At 41.5% G+C, this 18,023-nt stretch overlaps 1 protein-coding gene across 1 annotated transcript; it reads right to left on the reverse strand.

Annotated features, from left to right (window-relative positions):
* Window positions 1–142: 142 nt before the first annotated feature.
* On the reverse strand, window positions 143–3,232 carry LOC118752451 (DNA replication licensing factor Mcm3). Its single transcript, XM_036487368.1, has 5 exons — window positions 2,797–3,232; window positions 1,680–2,691; window positions 1,467–1,615; window positions 1,324–1,408; window positions 143–1,262 (listed from the first exon to the last, which is right to left on the reverse strand). The coding sequence occupies exons 1-5, from the start codon at window positions 3,138–3,140 to the stop codon at window positions 393–395; spliced, it is 2,460 nt and encodes an 819-aa protein (XP_036343261.1). The 5' UTR covers window positions 3,141–3,232; the 3' UTR covers window positions 143–392.
* Between the last annotated feature and the right edge of the window lie 14,791 nt (window positions 3,233–18,023).

Raw genomic sequence — 18,023 nt, forward strand, 5'->3', positions numbered from 1 at the left:
TATTTTTATCATGCCTTACTGTAATTTGATCATGCCTTACTGTTTTTAATTACGCATTTGACCTTTTCTGAAATACATTTGTGTTTTTCTGAAATACTGTTGGAAAAAGTGTAGATATTTATATAAATTAAACCTCAATTTGTTACTATTTTAAATGAAAATTTATTTAATAGTGGTAGTTTGTGTGGTTCAGCTACATATAGGAACCGGTAATGCATATAACAGAGGTTTTCAATATAAGCCCAATCATGGCTTAAAAGCGGGATTTTCATACAAGCATTTCACGCTTATAAGCAACGAGTCTCAGGCATTTTCGGTGGTGCATATATCGGAAAGTATTATTAAATTGATACGGTAATGTACTCATGTAGCTATTTTAAAATTTACGCAAATTATATTAGGAAAACAATGCCGTCAGCAACCATGACTTGATTATCATCGGTCATTTGATGCACGGCTGCCTCAATTTCGGAACTAGAGAATTGTTCAGCATTATTTTCATTAATGTCTGCGGTGATACGCTCGAGAGATAAACTCTGTTCGCGAGCTTCTCGGAACAATCGTTGCAAACTGTTTTTGAAATCGGTCAACCTTGCTTGCGATATAGAGGGTGGTGTTTCTTCAGTGTTTTCTTCGATTGACTGTGAACCCCTATCGCCTACGGTAGATGGCTTGCGAACTGAAAGTGAACGTCTTGTTTCACGCCGAGTTAAGTCCCCAGCGTCTGGCTGAGGAGTTTCTACCTCTTCATCGGTATCATATACTACATTCGACGTCTCTTGCTCAGAAGGATCTTTGCGCGTCCTCTTACTTTTTCGAGGAGACTTCTGATTAGGAGTAGTTTCGTCTTCATCAGAAGAAACTCCATCACGTCGACGTTTATTACCTTTTTCTTTCTCCAATACTTTTTTGAAATAAGCAAACTGCACCAACTCTATAGCAGCTTGGGCATCATCAGCAGTTACAGTTTTTGACATTCTAGCTCGCGCATGGGCTGTAGCAAGTCGAATGAGAGTCTCCAAAGTTCGAGCAGTCACTGGTTGGGTTCGTGCAACATCCGATTGTATATTTTCTTGCGAACGTAAAGAGGAATACTCGGTAGCAATAGCTTCACATGCTTGTTCGCTCAACTTTGGTTTCATGCATTTTGCAATATGAATATATTTGCGCATAAAATCTACGGACAAAATTTTTTCTTGTCGCTTTCGCGATCTACCATGCAACAAAGGGTCGTATTTTTCATAGATTTCAGTTTCTTTTTTCTGTAAATTTATGATATATTATTAAAACTATTAAATTTAGTTACTAGTGTATCAAATTTACCGCGTCCGAGTTTGAAGTGAATGATAAAGAATCTGCATAAGAGCTTCCCATAGAAAGAGGTTCACCATCTGCTTCTTTAGGATTACTAAACACAAATACGACTGTTCTTTAAAATATAAAACGTAATAAAATATAAATTATACCGGTAACGGTGCATGCGCACAACATGATCAGAAATCATTTGATCAATATCGCTATCAATCACATCCAACATCACGAATAATAAGTCGAAACGCGAAAGAAGCGAATCTTGAAGCCCGATGTTCTCCATTGGTGTTTTGTATTGATCATACTAAATAAAAAATTCAAAATTAAGAACATTTCCAATGTATAAAAGTTTACTAAAACTTCTGTACCCTTCCATATACTGGATTAGCAGCTGCTAAAACTGAGCAACGTGCATTTAAAGACGCATGAATACCAGCTTTCGATATTGTAACACGACCTTGTTCCATTACTTCATGAATAGCAGTGCGATCAATGTCACTCATCTTATCAAATTCGTCGATACAAACAACACCCCGATCAGCTAATACCATTGCACCCGCTTCTAATCGCCTTTCACCAGTCTCCTGATCTGTGGTAACAGCAGCAGTTAGACCTACACCACTTGAACCTCGACCTGTTGTCGGTATCGCTCGAGGTGCGGTATTTAATACATACCGCAACAACTGGGACTTTGCCACACTTGGATCGCCTATAAGAAGAACGTTTATGTCACCTCGCAACCGAGTACCATTTGGCAATACTTTTTCCACGCCTCCTAACAATAGACATAATATTGCTCTCTTTACGAATGTATGTCCGTGAATCGAAGGTGCCAAACTTTTGGATAGCAGATTGAAAATATCATTATTTTTAGCGAGTTTTTTACACATAATGATGTCTTCACGAGTAATATCCATGTTACTATCTTTACTTAAAAGTGAAATATTATTGGACAACAAAACTGTGCGAAAAGTTCCGGAAGTATAACCTCCAAATTTTCCAGGGAGACAACGGTAACTACCAACTATCTGTACACGATCCCCGGGTTTACAACGGTCTACCATGTCGTCGTCGCAAATAATATCCACAGAGCGTGGCAATTGACCTGCTGGGGCCTTTTCAGGCATTTCTTGTATTGTTATTGTTTGATGATCTTTATAAATTGATAGTCCGAATTCCGTCTCGAGCAAATTTCCTTCATCATCTTTTGTAGGGTATATGGCACTTGAGGGGATTGCTTCAAACGAAGTTAAATCTGTGTATTTTCTCTCCATTACTTTTTTTGTTGCTGGACAGTAATGTACACTTCGGACTACTTTTGGATGAATCAAAGAGACCTTTGTAACAATACCTTCAACGCATACTAAATTTCCTAAGTAGCTATTGAATAAACACAAATATCGTATGTAAATAAGTATGTACAAAACATATGTAAACGTGTAGAGCATATGAGCAAAATACCAATAATATAACTACTTAGCTTACACAGATGTTAGTGAACGTGGTGTGACATGCCGATTTCCAAAGCAACCTTCAAATCCAACAAAGAAGTCCTCATGTTGTTTTGCATAAGAAGGATCTACGGTAGCAACATATTCTTTAAGTGCTCGTCCAAAAGCCAGCTGCTCGTCGCATGCGTTGGAAAGGAGACCTTGGGCACGCTGGGCATTCTTGCGCTTCAGATCGTTGATGTTGACAATCAACCGACGGCTCTTTTCCGCAACCATGTCTTTAATTAATCCTGAATAAATACCTTGATCTTCGTCATCATCTAAAAAATCGATGTATTCACGCTGTATATCCCGAATATAATGTTCAGAATCCGTCATAATCGAATTTTTATTGTTATAAAAAAGCAGAATTATCTGTGGCAAAGAAATATCTGTTTCCCCAAGTAACAAAAGTTACGATATCCAATCAAATGGCGCGAATTTGTTAGTATTTAGCGCCTGCTACACGCTCAATATTTTAAGCAGGCATCACACGTTATGTATATTTGTACAGATTTGCACATTTTGACAGTTGTAGGGGGTTGCGTTATTTTGATCTGAACTCATCCTCGATAAAAATTCCACTTCTTGGTTTTGTTTTTTTTTTGTTTTGGTCCAGAGGTTGTTTGATATACCTCTGGACTTCGTCTGTCAGTTCGTAAAGATGCCTCCTGACGTGCCGTGGCGAGGGCTCCCAGCGAGGAACTGCTTGCAGAGCATTATGTTATGCTCCTTTACAGGGAGCATCTGGGCCTCGTCATGGAGGTGGTGTTGAGGCGTCAACAGGAGGCATCCTGTCGCAGTTCGTAATGCCGTGTTTTGGCAGGTCTGCAGTTTCATCCACTGCGTCCTGCTAGTCCCCGGCGACCATACGAGCGCTGCGTAGTTTAGAACCGGTCGGCCAAATGCCTTGTATGTTGCCAACAACGTTTCTTTATCTTTGCCCCAAGTGCGGCCGGCCAGCGACTTGAGGACATTGTTGCGGCTCTGTACTTTGTTGACAATTGCGGTTGTATGCGCCGAGAAGGAGAGCAGACTGTCCAAGGTAACTCCGACGATTTTCGGGTTATTCACCGTCGGTATTGTTACGCCATCGGCGTGAATACCCAGTGGCAGTCTGACCTCCTTCGTCCAGGTGGTGAAAAGGGTTCCCGAGCATTTCACAGGGGATAGGGCAAGGCTCCTTGCAGTGAAGAAGCGAGAAAGTTCGGAGAGGTAACCGTTTACTTTTGAGCACAAGTCATCAATTCCATTCCCAGACGACATGATCGAAAAATCGTCAGCATACGAGACTATATTAACACCCTCTGGTGGCTACGGAAGCTTTGATATGTAATAATTAAACAGTAGCGGGGACAGGACACCACCCTGTGGTACCCCTTGTTTAACTTTACGTGGCTTGCTAGTTTTGTGTCTAAAGATTACTGACGAGTGTCGACCACCCAGGTAATTCGCCGACCACCGTTTGAGTCCCTGTGGGAGTGAGGAGACCTCTATATCTTCTCGTAGCGTTGAATGACTGACAGTGTCGAACGCATTGGACAGGTCCAACGCCACTAGAATTGTTCTCTCACAGGGGCGGTTTCGGTTTAGGCCACGAGTTATCTGAGTGTTTATGGCGTTAAGTGCTGTTGTTGTACTATGCACTTTACGGAGCCCATGTTGATGCTTCGGTGGGGTCAGGTGGTTCGTGAAGTACGGGAGCAGCAGGGCCTCGAGTGTCTTCGCTACCGGGGAAAGGAGAGTAATTGGGCGATAAGACTCTCCTTTGTTGGCTGGTTTCCCCGGTTTGAGCAGTGGGACCACTCTCCCCATTTTCCAGATGTCTGGAATGACGAGAGTGGCCATAGACAGGTTGAGGACCTCCGTTAGGTACGCTACTCCCGCAGGACCCAAATTTTTCAGCATCAACATGCATATTCCGTCGGGTCAATTGGCTTTGGAGACTTTCGCCTCCCCGATGGCTACCCTTACCTCACCGCTGGTGAAAACAAGAGGCGCACTAGGTTTTGGCATTTTGTGCAGCCTTCTGGTCACTCGACGTTTGGCTTTATCCACCGGAGGATGCGGAATGAACTGCCGGCTAAAATAGGTCGCGCATCTCTCCGGGTCCGACGAAGCGTGGTCACCAAAGTCTATCTCGACTCTGTCGTCGCGCTTCGTCGGGTTGGACAACGACCTCACGGTTGACCAAAGCTTGCTCACACCAGAGGCGAAGTTGCAGGTCTTCATATGCTCTTCCCATTTCTTCCGCTTATGTACGTTCACAAGTTGCCGAATCTCCGAATTGAGATCCTTAATACGGGGATTCCCGGGATAGGCCTGACGAAGGTTGTCGCGCTCATCAGCTAGAACAGCCGCTTCGGCAGGAAAATTCGGACGTGGATCCTTAATACATCCTGCTGGGATGAAGCGAGCTGCAGCAACGTTGACAACCCTGCGGAACTTACGTTCACCTACATGAACGTCGGTTGGTATGGGTAGTGTAGTGAAGGCGCCCTCAGTAACATACGTGAAGCCTTTCCAGTCAGCTTTGGAAAAGTTGACATAAGTCCGGTGATCCACGGAAGCAAAGTCGGCAGGTTTATCAATTGAGATGACTATGGACAGATGGTCTGATGCTACAGTCAGCATAGGTCGCCATGATACGCTGTTTATCAGACCAGCGCTGACAATTGTTAGATCTGGGGAGCTGCAGCAGCTGCCCATAATTCTGGTGGGTGCGTCGTCGTTCATTGTGCAGAATGTCGAGTCGTCTATCTGCTCAGCCAGATGTATTCCCCTACGATCATTTGACAGGCTTGAGTGCCAAAGATCATGGTGCGCGTTAAAGTAATCAACTACCACACGGCTTTCACCTCTGAGTAGCGCACCTATTTCAGGGTGATATCCTGCCGGGCAGCTGGTGACAGGGGGTATGTATACGTTAAATATTTCGAACTCAACATCGCCTGACCGGATAGCAATACCCTGACATTCTAGGATGGTATCCCTGCGGTCGATGGCTGCCTTAATGAGACGATACTGCTCGGTGTGGTGCGTGATAAACGCTAAACCTCCACCATTATCTCGCTCGCGATCTCGACGGTATCCGGTCAAATCTACATCTATTCTATAACTTACAAGTAACGTACGTTCTCTTGGTTTTTATCAGATTCCATTTTGATTTTCATTCTATATTGCCGCCAACAATATTATGCGTAGATAATATTTGCAAACTGTCAAATTTTACCTAGGTTGTGGACTCAGTATCAAAAATTTGACAGTTTGCAAATATTATCTACGCATAATATTGTTGGCGGCAATATAGAATGAAAATCAAAATGGAATCTGATAAAAACCAAGAGAACGTACGTTACTTGTAAGTTATAGAATAGATGTAGATTTGACAATTTCAATAACACGCAAAATTAGAGCTTCGCACGAGCGTGTGTTTGGGTTTCGGCACAGTGAGTATGTCAAAATATGGATAATGTTGCCGCCAGAAAGATTTAGCGCTGAGGGAAACGTAGCTGTCAAACTAGTAATTTATCGCAATAGATGCCAAGATATAAGCCCCGATATGTATTACTCTCTATATTCTAACATATGTGTCAAGATATAAACTCCATCCTGTGAAGACGGGCAATTACAGACAATTGTCACAAACTATCACTAGCCTCCTCTGGAAAGCGACAACTGCCCGCAAGGAACACAGCTATCGTCAAAATGGCAGACCTTCCATGCGGTTTTAGCGTTGCCGTACACTCTAGAAAAATATGAGATGACGAAATTTCTGACATGCTACCGGGTGCGCTATAAGCCGAAGAATAAAGTATTTACGTTTTGTGCGGCGAACAGTAACCCATAACAAACCTGCTTCACTTCCCGACTCGTCACGGAAGCGAACAGGAAAAAGGGTTTACTGTCTCCACAAGGCGTCCGCAAGAGAGTTAGGTGGTAAAATCGCAAGAACGTGGAGCACGACTCACCCATAAGATAAAGTCTCAAAAAATCAGTAATTAGCCAGGCAAAAACAAATTATACTACTCTGTAGTTCGTCAGGTATAGGTAGAGTTCGTCAGACGCAGTATTTGTAGCTTATTAAGGTTAGTTTGATATTACTAAAATACCGAAGTCAACGCTTTACTATTTTCCGCGTCAGTATTCGATGGTAATGCTGGGTGGACTCGTTATTGTGTAGTCGGTCTCTGAAACAATACGTCTACTGATTTAGTTAATACTGAGCCAAACTCCTAATATTCTTGCATTCGTAAAACAATGAAGGGGTTTCAGTAAGTCAGGGTGGTTTCCGTAATTCTGGTAAAGAAAAAACATAAATAAAAAATAGCATATTCGACTCGGAACTCAATCCCGGTTGTGTGACTAAGTATGGGTTGATATAGCGTTCTTTTCGAAATGCTTGAGTTAGAATTAAACCGAGTAAACTCTGGGAAAATTTCAAGTCCGGTGTTGCGGTAGTTCTCTATTGCTTTAGGCCAGAGAAGCCTACCACCCAAACTGCCGAACTTAGTCGGTCTTAACACTAGTTCAACACTGCTAAGACGAACACAGGGCAGGCTGTCCTGAAAAGGACACTTGGCCGCCAGTTTATAGCCGTCCGGCAGCTGGGAAAAACGTGTATATATATTTATTTTGTTTCCTATTCATTATAGCTTTGCGACACAAGAGACATTTTCTTAAAGGAGAACTCATCAAAGCTCCTAAAAGACAATCGAATGGGAGTGCGGATTGTCAGGCAGTTCACGACTGCCGGTGGGAGCGCGCGTGAATGTCCTATGAATATAGATGCTCGAGGAGGAATACTGGACGGTTTGTCCCCGACCGCCAAAGCGCCCAGTGAAAAGGACAGTAAGAGACAAAAAAAAATTAATCTATTCACATTTGTTGGCTAGAGTTAGCCACCCCCCAATTGCCGAACTTAGTCAGTCTTCACAGTACGACCCCTCCGGTAGTCCAGTAGCACGTTTCTGTTCCGCTTCTCTACCTGGGCCTTGTTCTCTACTGCTAATGAGTAGTAGAGAATGACGTATATTCTCTACCAGCAGAGGAATGATCGGCAGGGAAGAGTTACAGAAGCGAGTTACAGCCCTTCATGACTTAGCTTCGAGGAAAAGCCATGCAAAGTTGGACCCCGGGCAGTCTGCGGGCGGTCAAGGTTTTACCCTATCGCTAAGTTTAATATTGGAAAAAACGTGTATATATAAAAATTTAAGAAAAACGTGATTATTAATTTTGGAATAAACTACTTTACTTTCGGATCGCTCTCCGTGACAGATGACACTGTCACGGCCGGATGCCAGATGCATGGAACCTCCCGATCGGTTTGCCATTCAAGTCTCTTAAATCGTACAAAGCATTGCCTACCTTTCGCAGAACACGACACTTAATATATTTAGGCAAGAATTTAGCACTTATGCCTTGCGTAAAATTGGTAAGCGCGAAGTTTTTCCGGAATACTTCTTGTCCTTCCCGGTAACGGTAATTCACAACCCGCGTGCGTTTGTTGTACGTGTTCGCCGCTCTGTTTTGCGCTAGCTCAAGGTTCCTTCGTATGTGTTCGCGAATGGTTGCTAGCTTATCAGCTCTGCTTGTAATCGGGACTTCGTCTTGTCTTAGGCTACCAATTTTCTCCAGGATGTTATAGGCTGCCGCATGTTGTATCATATTTTGTCCAAATAACGCGTAGTAAGGCGAGCTCTGTATCGACGTACGGCAATCGCTTCTTAAAACCGACAGAATTTCGGGAATATGTTTGTCCCAGTCCATGTGATCTTGTTTGTCTTTCAGGAATATTCTAACTGTCGAAACAATCTCTCTGTTCACGCGTTCAGAGGCGTTAGCCTGCGGTGAGTATAACCCCGTCTTAATGTGAACAACCCCGTAGTTTTCAAAAAACTGCTGCATCTCCTTCGAAATGAATTGCTTCCCGTTATCACTATGGACGAATTGAGGGACCCCGAAAACTGGAAAAATCTCTGTACTAAAGAAGCTAATTACATTTGCCGATGTCGCGTTTTGCATCGCCTTCAAAAATACGTATTTGGAAAAATGGTCTAGCACTATGAACAAAAACTGGATTCTTCGCTTTAAACCTGGATAGGGTCCGAAGAAATCGCAATAAAGACGCTGGAATGCCCTCTCGGATATGAGGGCCCATAGGTGGTCTGGACACTTGATTCGTGGCTTTCACGGCTTTGCAGGTTTCGCATCGATTCACATAAAGGCGTATGTCCTTTGCCATTTGCGGCCAAAAATATTTCTGCTGAACACGCTCTAAAGTCTTTTGCCAACCTCCATGGTAACTAGCATTGGAATCATGTGAGCATTTGATTGCGAGCTCCGCCAGCCCTTCCGGTAACCACAAACACCAGAGCGAATCCTCTTCCTCTTCAACACCTCTTCGAAACATCACTCTTTTGTAAACTCTACTTTCGACTATGCGCAGATCGGGTAACCCTTCTTGATTGTTTTCAATTGTTTCACGAAGCTCCGAGTACTCTACACCCGGGAATTCCGGTGATGCCAAGTCAATTTCTAGAGGTGGGGTAGAAGAGAGTTCGTCCACGTCAAAAAGCGAAAGGGTGTCCCGCACAACATTTAAAGAACCTTTGCCATGCTCCATCCTAAAGCTGTATCTTTGCAATAGAAGCGACCATCTTGCCAGCCTGTCACTCAAGTCTTTTTGTGTCATTAGCCACTTGAGACTTAAGTGGTCAGTAATTATTTGGAAAGGCAATCCTTCAATGTATGGTCTAAAACGCTTGACGCTAACTATTGCGGCGAGGCATTCCAGCTCGCTGACCGTATAATTACGCTGAGCATTATTCAGCTTCTTTGATACGAAAGCTATGGAATGCTCTGCCCCTTGCTCATCGAGCTGGAATAACATGCCACTACCCCTATTTTGGATGCATCACATTGAATTACGAGTTCTGGTTGTGCCAGGACAGGCGCTGAACAGAGTGTAACTTTAAGCTTTCCAAATGCTTCAACAGCCTCAGGAGTATACTTAAATGGACCAGGTGACTTTCGAAGGCAATCTATCATGGAACCCGCCAAATCTGCAAAATTGGTAATAAACGACCTGTACCAATTTGCCATTCCTATAAACCTGCGAACCTGACGAGGAGACTTTGAAATCAGAAAATCCTTTACGGCTTATATTTTGCCTGGGTCTACTTTCAAACAACCATTCCCTATCAAGTACCCGAGATACCGAATTTCCTTCAGGCAGAACTTGCTCTTCTTTACGTTGATAGTGAGTCCCACATCCCGCAAGCATTTCGCCACTTCCTTCAGCAATTCCAAATGATCTTCGAAGTTTGAGCTGCACACCATCAGGTCATCCAGCTAGACAAAGACGTTCTCCCGCAATCGTGAAGGAATAGCCTTATCCATCAGCCGACTCATTAATTGTGGTCCATTGCACAGGCCAAAGGGCATTACTTTAAGGTGGTACAATGGCTTCTCTGGAACCGCAAATGCCGTCTTTTCCTTAGACGATTCCATTAATTTGATTTGGAAGAAAGCATCCTTTAAATTAATACCACTTATAAAGTATGTATCCTTTAACCTGCTCAACAACCCATTAATATGGGGCAACGGATACGACTCCTTCTTGGTGACCGCGTTCACCTTCCTGGAATCCATGCACAGTCTGCCTTTGCCTGGTTTCCGGACTAGTACCACTGGACTACACCATGGTGAACTTGATTCCTCAATCACTCCCATCTTGAGTAGCCTTTCAATTTCGCTATAGCCTGGGTGGTGAAAGAGGAAAGTGCTTACTTTTAATTGGCACCGCATCACCCGTGTCTATACTGGTTTGACCCTAGTCCTAGCTTTTCGAACGAGGGAAACTCCTGAACAACTTCTTGCAATGCAATCTTCTGATCTGGTGTGAGCTGATGGAAGTTTGGCTCATCTTCACTTTTATAAAATCTAAGCAAGAAACGGTTGGAAATACATCGGGAGCTAACGCAAATGACTTCGAGAAATCAACTCCCAGGTATGCTTCTTGGATTAATGGCGGTACAAGATAAAATCGAATAGTCCTCGTAATATTTTTAAAAGTGACCGGTAAAGATATCGAGCCGAGTTTTTCAGCTGATTTCCATCAGCCGTGTAAACAAGCGCGTGCAAAGAATGATATTTTAAATTGTTTCTCTTTAGGAAATCTTCGGATCCGTTTCCAAGAATGGAAACGTTTGCTCCGGAATCCAACAAACCCACTAGGAAACTATCGTATATTTTAATCTTTGCTAGCGGTCTCTCATCTGGTGTTATCAGAATTTTAGTACTTTGCAGAAGTTTACGCATATTTACTCGGCTAGAATATTTTTTCCTACACTGTAGTATATTTTCCGAAACCACAAGTTTGGGTTCTTCTTCGAAAATATTCGCCCTTATCCGTTCATAATCCTTTTCTCTTTGCACTAAACTAACTGGGAATTGAGTCTGGCATGCGACATCCCTACGTGAAGGCCTAATAATTCGAACCTGTAGAGGATTATCTGTAGAAGCAAACATACACTCGGAATCAGAACTATCGGAACTATCTGGGAAGGTTATGATGACCCGGGGTGAAACTTTCGAGGGACTGGTATTACTCTCCAAACTACTGACATCTCCATGCAAACGAACGGTTCTGGCTGGAATTGGCTTACTTTTTGGTTTAGTACAGGAGGCTGCTGCTCCTGTACTCCCTGATTCGGGGGCTAGGGTGCCGAACGAGAATCCCCGATTGCCTTCTCGCTCGGGTTGCGGTTTCTCTGTCTCCGATGATCTCTGAGGCATCTTGGAGTGCCCACCCCCTTCTGTCCACACTTGAAGCAGAACAAGTTCCGAATAGCTTCCTCGCAATAGATGTATCAGTGTCCCATCTTGTCACCGTTCCAGCACTGTATTCCTGAATAGTCCGGTTTCCTAGTCCTCTGGAAATTTAGCGCTTCCACTTGCGGATCAACCTCTCCATCCATTTCTCCTGTCCATTCGCCCGGTGTGATAGCCAAGGTTTCGTTGACGTGCCGCCCTGAATAGTTCAGTACCAGGCTCCTGGTCTCCTTCAAGATCTGTTCGCCGTTCCTAGCAACGTCACGTAGGTCATGTAAAGTTTGCGGACCAGCATTGAAGAGCTTCAATTTCAGGCTGCTGTCAACTTTCCTCTTCAGTATGTCCATAAGCAGGTTTTCCGACATCGGCTCCTTAGTCTCGCGTTCAATGCTAATAAATCTATATGAAACGTATCATACGATTCATTAGCCTTCTGGCGACGCATTGAGATCTCCATAATTATCTCATTATCACTTTTTAAGGTTCCAAATTCCCGCCTGATAGAGTAGCATAAGAAGGGATAAGTCGCATCAGGATTTTGCTTGGTGAACAACCAGTACCAATCCTCAGGTCGCCCTGACAAAAATAGGTGGAAGCTTGCCATAAACTGCTCGTCTGTACATAGCGTGCTCTCACACAACGTATTTAGTTTAAAGAGAAAATCTGAAACACTACCGGTGCCGTCATAGGATACCTTCCAATCCTGTGGCTTAATGACAATATTGGTGGTAAAATTTGGTCGATTATTCAAAGTGGCTTGTGTCGGATTGCGTCCGATAGAAGCAAAGTCCCTAGGGCCACTGGGTCCAGTTTGAGATGCAGTTACCACTGCACTTAATGCGTTCATGTTTTCCCGCATTGTTTTCATTTCAGCTCTCATTTCTTCTTGCGAGGTACGTAAGAGCTAGTGAAGCACTCCTACCCACGAATCTCCTGCAGGCACTCCGCCATTAGAACGTCTACTTCTATCTTCTACAATACCTTCATCAAAACTGGTATTCCCTGGCAAAGACCTATTATTTTCCTGTCTTCCCGAAAGCATAGTCATGGCGGAAACATTCTGGACCAAAGTCCCAGGTGGTGAGGTGTCAAGTAAGCTGGAGTTTTGTAGGCTATCAACCTTAAGTCCCGGAGCGGGATTGGCCATTGAAATTGGAGGCGGAACTCCTCCCGTATGGTCAGCAACAGGTGAATGCATCACCGGAGGGTTATTTGCTGGCATAGCTGGTATTCCTTCCGGCCCCGCTTGACTAACGCCGCTATCTCTAACTGACGCACTGCGCGTTTGCATAAGCTGCTGTTCCATAAGCCGAGTCAAAGCTCAACCCAAAATTGAAAATTCGAGACAAAACTCTAAGTTAAGTAAGGCTTGCTGTTAATAGCCTAAGCCACAAGAACGTACGAGAAAAAAAAGTTAAAATAAAATAAAAAATCCTGAGATTTAGCCGAGTTCCGCGGTTACCGAACCCGATCGCGACAAAAAAAAATTAAAGAAATATCAAAAGTATGATTCAGTCGCGTACTGAATATAAATATACTTCTTAATATAAATATACGCAAAAGAGAAAAAAATCACCGAGATCCAAAATACTTATTCAGACGCGTACTGAATATGAATATAATATAAAAAAAAATATATACATATTTTTAGTAAATAGGCATATCAAGTGGGTTAATTATATATATACGTGGTCATACACGTGTAAGGCAAAAGTTCAGTTGGGTATAATTTTATATCTAAGTCTACGAAAAAAAAAATTTGGTACAAAACAAACACAAGAAAATTCGCTGTTTGGTCCAGTACACCCAACCGCAAGGCAAGTCCGGCACAAGTTCTTTGTCAAACGTCTTAACGGTCGGACACATAGCAAAAAATTCAAACACCAGTTATAGTAATTATTTTGTGTTTTACGCTTATAAAAAGCACATAATATAAAAAAATTATAATTATTGTTATTAGTAATACATAAACTGGGAACGTTTACAATCCTAGTTTGTAAAACGTTTGTTGGTATATATCTTAATGAAAATGCACATCAAATTGCTTAGATGGATGAGGAAACCCGACTTAGCCATTCCGGATTAACTTGCTTTCTATGCACAGGGAAATTCCAGCATAACTTAAGTAATCACCACACCTACTTGATCAAATTAAGAGTTAATGATTAAAAATTAATTTTTTAATCGCGGTCACGATTAACTATTTAGTCAGATTAAAATTAATCATGATTAAATGTAATCAGATTGAATTTAATCGTATTAACTAACTGATTAAAACATCAATCGATTAATGTCATCATTGATTTCACATAGATATCACTATACCAAGTTTCAGTTCTCTCCCACAAATACTTCCAGAGATATGTATGTTATATGAAAACTCCAATTTGTATGGGAGGGGCCTTGAGTTATCGGACTTACTTTCAATCTAAGACCATCCTTCCGAAATCCGTAGTAAGTGTACTAAATTTCGCTCTGATCGGAAAACCGGCTAAGGAAGTAGCCTGTTTTTCATTCTAGGTCATATACCATCTTTGAGCAAAATTTAATTTTCAACCAGGTGGCAATTCTTAAAAAGTAGCTTATTCTCTAGTCTAGGTCATAAGCTATCTGTGTGCAAACTTTCATGCAAATCAGTTCAGTCATTTACGCGTATTAATTTAATTAAACTTTCCTAATACATGATAACCCTTAAAATAGTAGCCTATTTTCCAACATAGGTCATAAGCTATCTCTGTGCGAAATGTTATGAAATGTCAACTCTTCCAAAAAATTAGCAGATTTTCCACTGTAGGTCATAAGCTATCTGCTTGCAAAATTTCATGCAAATCCGTTCAGACTTTTCCGCGTATTTATTTAATTAAACTTTTATAGCAGGTGGTAACTCTTAAAAAAAGTAGCCTATTTTTCAACCTAGGTCATGAGCTATCTGTGTGAAAACTTCCATGCAAATCAGTTCACTCATTTCCGCGTATTAATTAAATTAAACATTTCTAACAGGTGGAAACTCTTAAAAAAAGTAGCCTACTTTCTAACCTAGGTCATAGGCTATCTCCTTGCAATATTTCATGCAAATCCATTCAGTCATTTCCGCGTATTAATATTATGAAACTTTTTTAACAGGTGGCAACTCTTAAGAAAAGTAGCCTATTTTCCACTGTAGGTCATAAGCTATCTGTGTGCAAATTTTCATGCAAATCCATTCAGTCGTTCCCTCATATTAAATAAATTAAACTTTTTGATGTGTATACATCTTTTGTTTCGGTAGGGGTAAAATTTGCGAAGCTGTAACGCATATCCCAGCACAAAATTTCGAAGGGCTTAGCATGCGTATTTCAGCATAAAATTTTTATTTTCATTAGAAGCACCCTCTGTTGCTTGCCAAATGGTTGCATACATTACATATGCATAGTAAGAGGAAATGCGCTACAATTGATTATTAGCCGTCATCGATTCGCCTTCAGTTAGCAAGTGGCGAAAGGAACGAACTCAATGAGGTACAACCAAACTTGCTATCGTCTATCCGTGCTAGCTAACTTTGTTGTTGCTTTCACATGCAAAATTTTTCTTTAAGCGACCGGAACTCCAACATAGCGAGCGAGAAGTGGCGAATCGACGACGGCATGGCATCCTATGACACCCACAATGCACAAGATACTAATTCCTTATTAACAATAGGACAATTATCGGCGAGGCTCAAGAGGCCCACAACAAACACTACCGAGAAAATTATTCCCGGAAGTTTTCTCGTGAAGTATGTAACCGTGACATATATAACCGGCTGTTGATGAGCTCGGACTCGTTTTTAAGCAGTATTTCGGTTCATGACCAAAAAAAGAAAAAATATCAAATCGTTTTCCCCAGACACAATAAAGCTGCTGTTACCCTCTAAATCCGTTGTCAAAGATGTGCCTAAGGAATAGTTTGAGGCCAGCGAAGATTCTGAAAGCGAAAACTAATTAACCAATGATAGTGTACACACATTTTATAAATAAAGGTAGTCAATATATTTAAATAGTAAATTATTTGCTAATATATATATTTTATTAATATAACCTATCTGTAATACAAATTATTTCAATTTTACATTTGATAAACAATTTTGAGTAGATAGAGGCAATAAAATATTTTTTGCCGCATAAAACTTGAAAATCTACCTATATGCGGTGTTTCCAAGATATTTTAACGCCCTTGAGTCACAAGTATATTTTATCAATCATACCTATAATGTCATGTATTAAAAGAATTAAAAATGAAAATGAATAAATAAATTAAATCAGCAAAATGAATAAAATTAAGTGAAATTAATGTTTAATTTCTAACCTAACCCACATTTGTATGTGTGTAACTGAATCGCCTTTATATATAAAAATATTATCCTAATTTTCGAGCTTGACTCCCTAATCCGTTATTAGAAAAAGAGATTAGCCATGCAAAATTATAATTAAAAATATCTCAGATTAAACCGATAACTTTTTGGTGTCCAACCCAGTTTTATCGATTATACTTGCGAATAAGAGGAGGAATGTCAAATGTTAAAGTAAAAAAAAATTGACGCTAGTAAGGAAAATAGGTTTATAAAGGTATTTTTAATAAAATATTCAGTTAAAATATATTTAAATGGCCTAATATGTGTTGCAAAAAAAAGTGACCACGGTGGCACAGAGAAGAAGTTTAACTTTTCCTCGAGTTGTGTGAATAACAAGCACAACCAATTTGACAGCTAACGAGCTTTGATTGAGATTATATTTATATGTAAACGTACTTTTATGCTTTGCCGTTCGCATATGTATACACATCAAATTTCATGAGTACCTAGTACTCACGCCTTTTTTTAACAGGTGGCAACTCTTAAAAAATAGCCTATTAACCAATCTGGCCCATAAGCTATCTGTGTACAAAATCTCATGCAAATCCGTTTAGTCGTTTCCGCGTGAGGATTCTACTGCCTACGCGGAAAGAAGTTCTGCTCAAAAATACTTCTGCCCATTTTCTTCGCGACATAGAAAGTGAATTCTACTTTGTGAGGGTTATAATCCCTAAGCGCGGCCACAGGCCGCCTACGCAGAAAGAGTTCTGCTCAATAATACACTTGCTTCTTTTCTTCGCGACACAGAAAGAGAATTTTACTTTGTGATGGTTATAATCCCTAAGCGCGGCCGCAGGCCGCCTGCAGAGAAAGAAGTTCTGCTCAAAATACTTCTCCTCATTTTCTTCGCAACACAGAAAGACAATTCTGCTTTGTGAGGGTTATAATCCCTAAGAAAGAAGTTCTGCTCAAGGATACTTCTGCTTCTTTTCTTCGCAACACAGAAAGAGAATTCTACTTTGTGAGGGTTATGATTCCTAAGCGCGGCCACAGGCCGCCTACAAAGAAAGAAGTTCTGCTCAAAAATACCTCTGCTCATTTTCTTCGCAACACAGAAAGATAATTATACTTCGTGAGGGTTTGAACTCCTAAGCGCGGTCACAGGCCGCCTACGTAAAAAGTAGTTCTGCTCAAAAATACTTCTGCTTCTTTTCTTCGCAACACAGAAAGAGAATTCTACTTTGTGGGGGTTATGATTCCTAAGCGCGGCCGTAGGCCGCCTACGCAGAGAGAAGTTCTGCTTATAAATACTTCTGCTCCTTTTTTTCGCAACACAGAAAGAGAATTCTACTTTGTGAGAGTTATCATCACTAAGCGCGGCCTCAGGCCGCCTACGCAGAAAGAGGTTCTGCTTAAAAATACTTCTGCTACTTTTCTTCGCGACTCTGAATTCTAGATATTCTGTAAGCTTATCTACAGTTTCGCCCAACGTGTATTCAATAGGTGATAGCAGTACCCTTTTATTTTTCTTCGCCTCACGGCTCAAATGGCTGCTGTTGATTGGCTGGAGCAGTTGATTGTTTATTGTTTTCTCTTCTCTTTCACATCCGTTGAAAGAAATTTTAGACAGTCCTCACCGCAAAAGCAAAAACAAAATAAATGTACATTTTTTTATTGTCGTACCGATACCACCTTATTGAATACGCCTTGGTTTCGCCCCTTTGGTTTACGCCATAAAGGGCTTGGCTTGGTGTTGTTCCTATTGACCTGTTCACGGAGTTATTCTGCCTTATCCTGAGTTTCGCCTGAAATAAAAATTCACCCGAAAATTTGTCATCCGCCCATAGTAAAACCATGGAAACCAAGATTGAAAAGTGAACCGGTTCGGGGAATATGAAACTCATGATAAGGCTGATTAAATGCAAACTGAATTTTCCCCAATTCTTTTACCCAGTCACCGTAGCGCACCTGATCACTTAGTTTTGAAAGCATACCCACTAGATTTATGTTTACTCTTTCTGCTTGTCCGTTTGCTTGAGGTGAATGGACTGCAACTTTTACATTAGTTATATTTCTAT

The sequence above is a fragment of the Rhagoletis pomonella genome, unplaced genomic scaffold (assembly GCF_013731165.1).
Source record: "Rhagoletis pomonella isolate Grant_MI unplaced genomic scaffold, Rhpom_1.0 Rhpom_scaffold_01515, whole genome shotgun sequence".
Classification (NCBI taxonomy): Eukaryota; Metazoa; Arthropoda; class Insecta; order Diptera; family Tephritidae; genus Rhagoletis; species Rhagoletis pomonella.

What these genes read in the sequence shown, in the direction of transcription:
- LOC118752451 (XM_036487368.1), bottom strand. Translation starts at nt 3,140, where the DNA reads ATGACGGATTCTGAACATTATATTCGGGATATACAGCGTGAATACATC. An exon ending in CCACGTTCACTAACATCTGT is followed by an intron (nt 2,692 to 2,796) that starts GTAAGCTAAGTA and finishes TTTATTCAATAG; the next exon opens with CTACTTAGGAAATTTAGTAT. An exon ending in GTGCGCATGCACCGTTACCG is followed by an intron (nt 1,409 to 1,466) that starts GTATAATTTATA and finishes ATTTGTGTTTAG; the next exon opens with TAATCCTAAAGAAGCAGATG.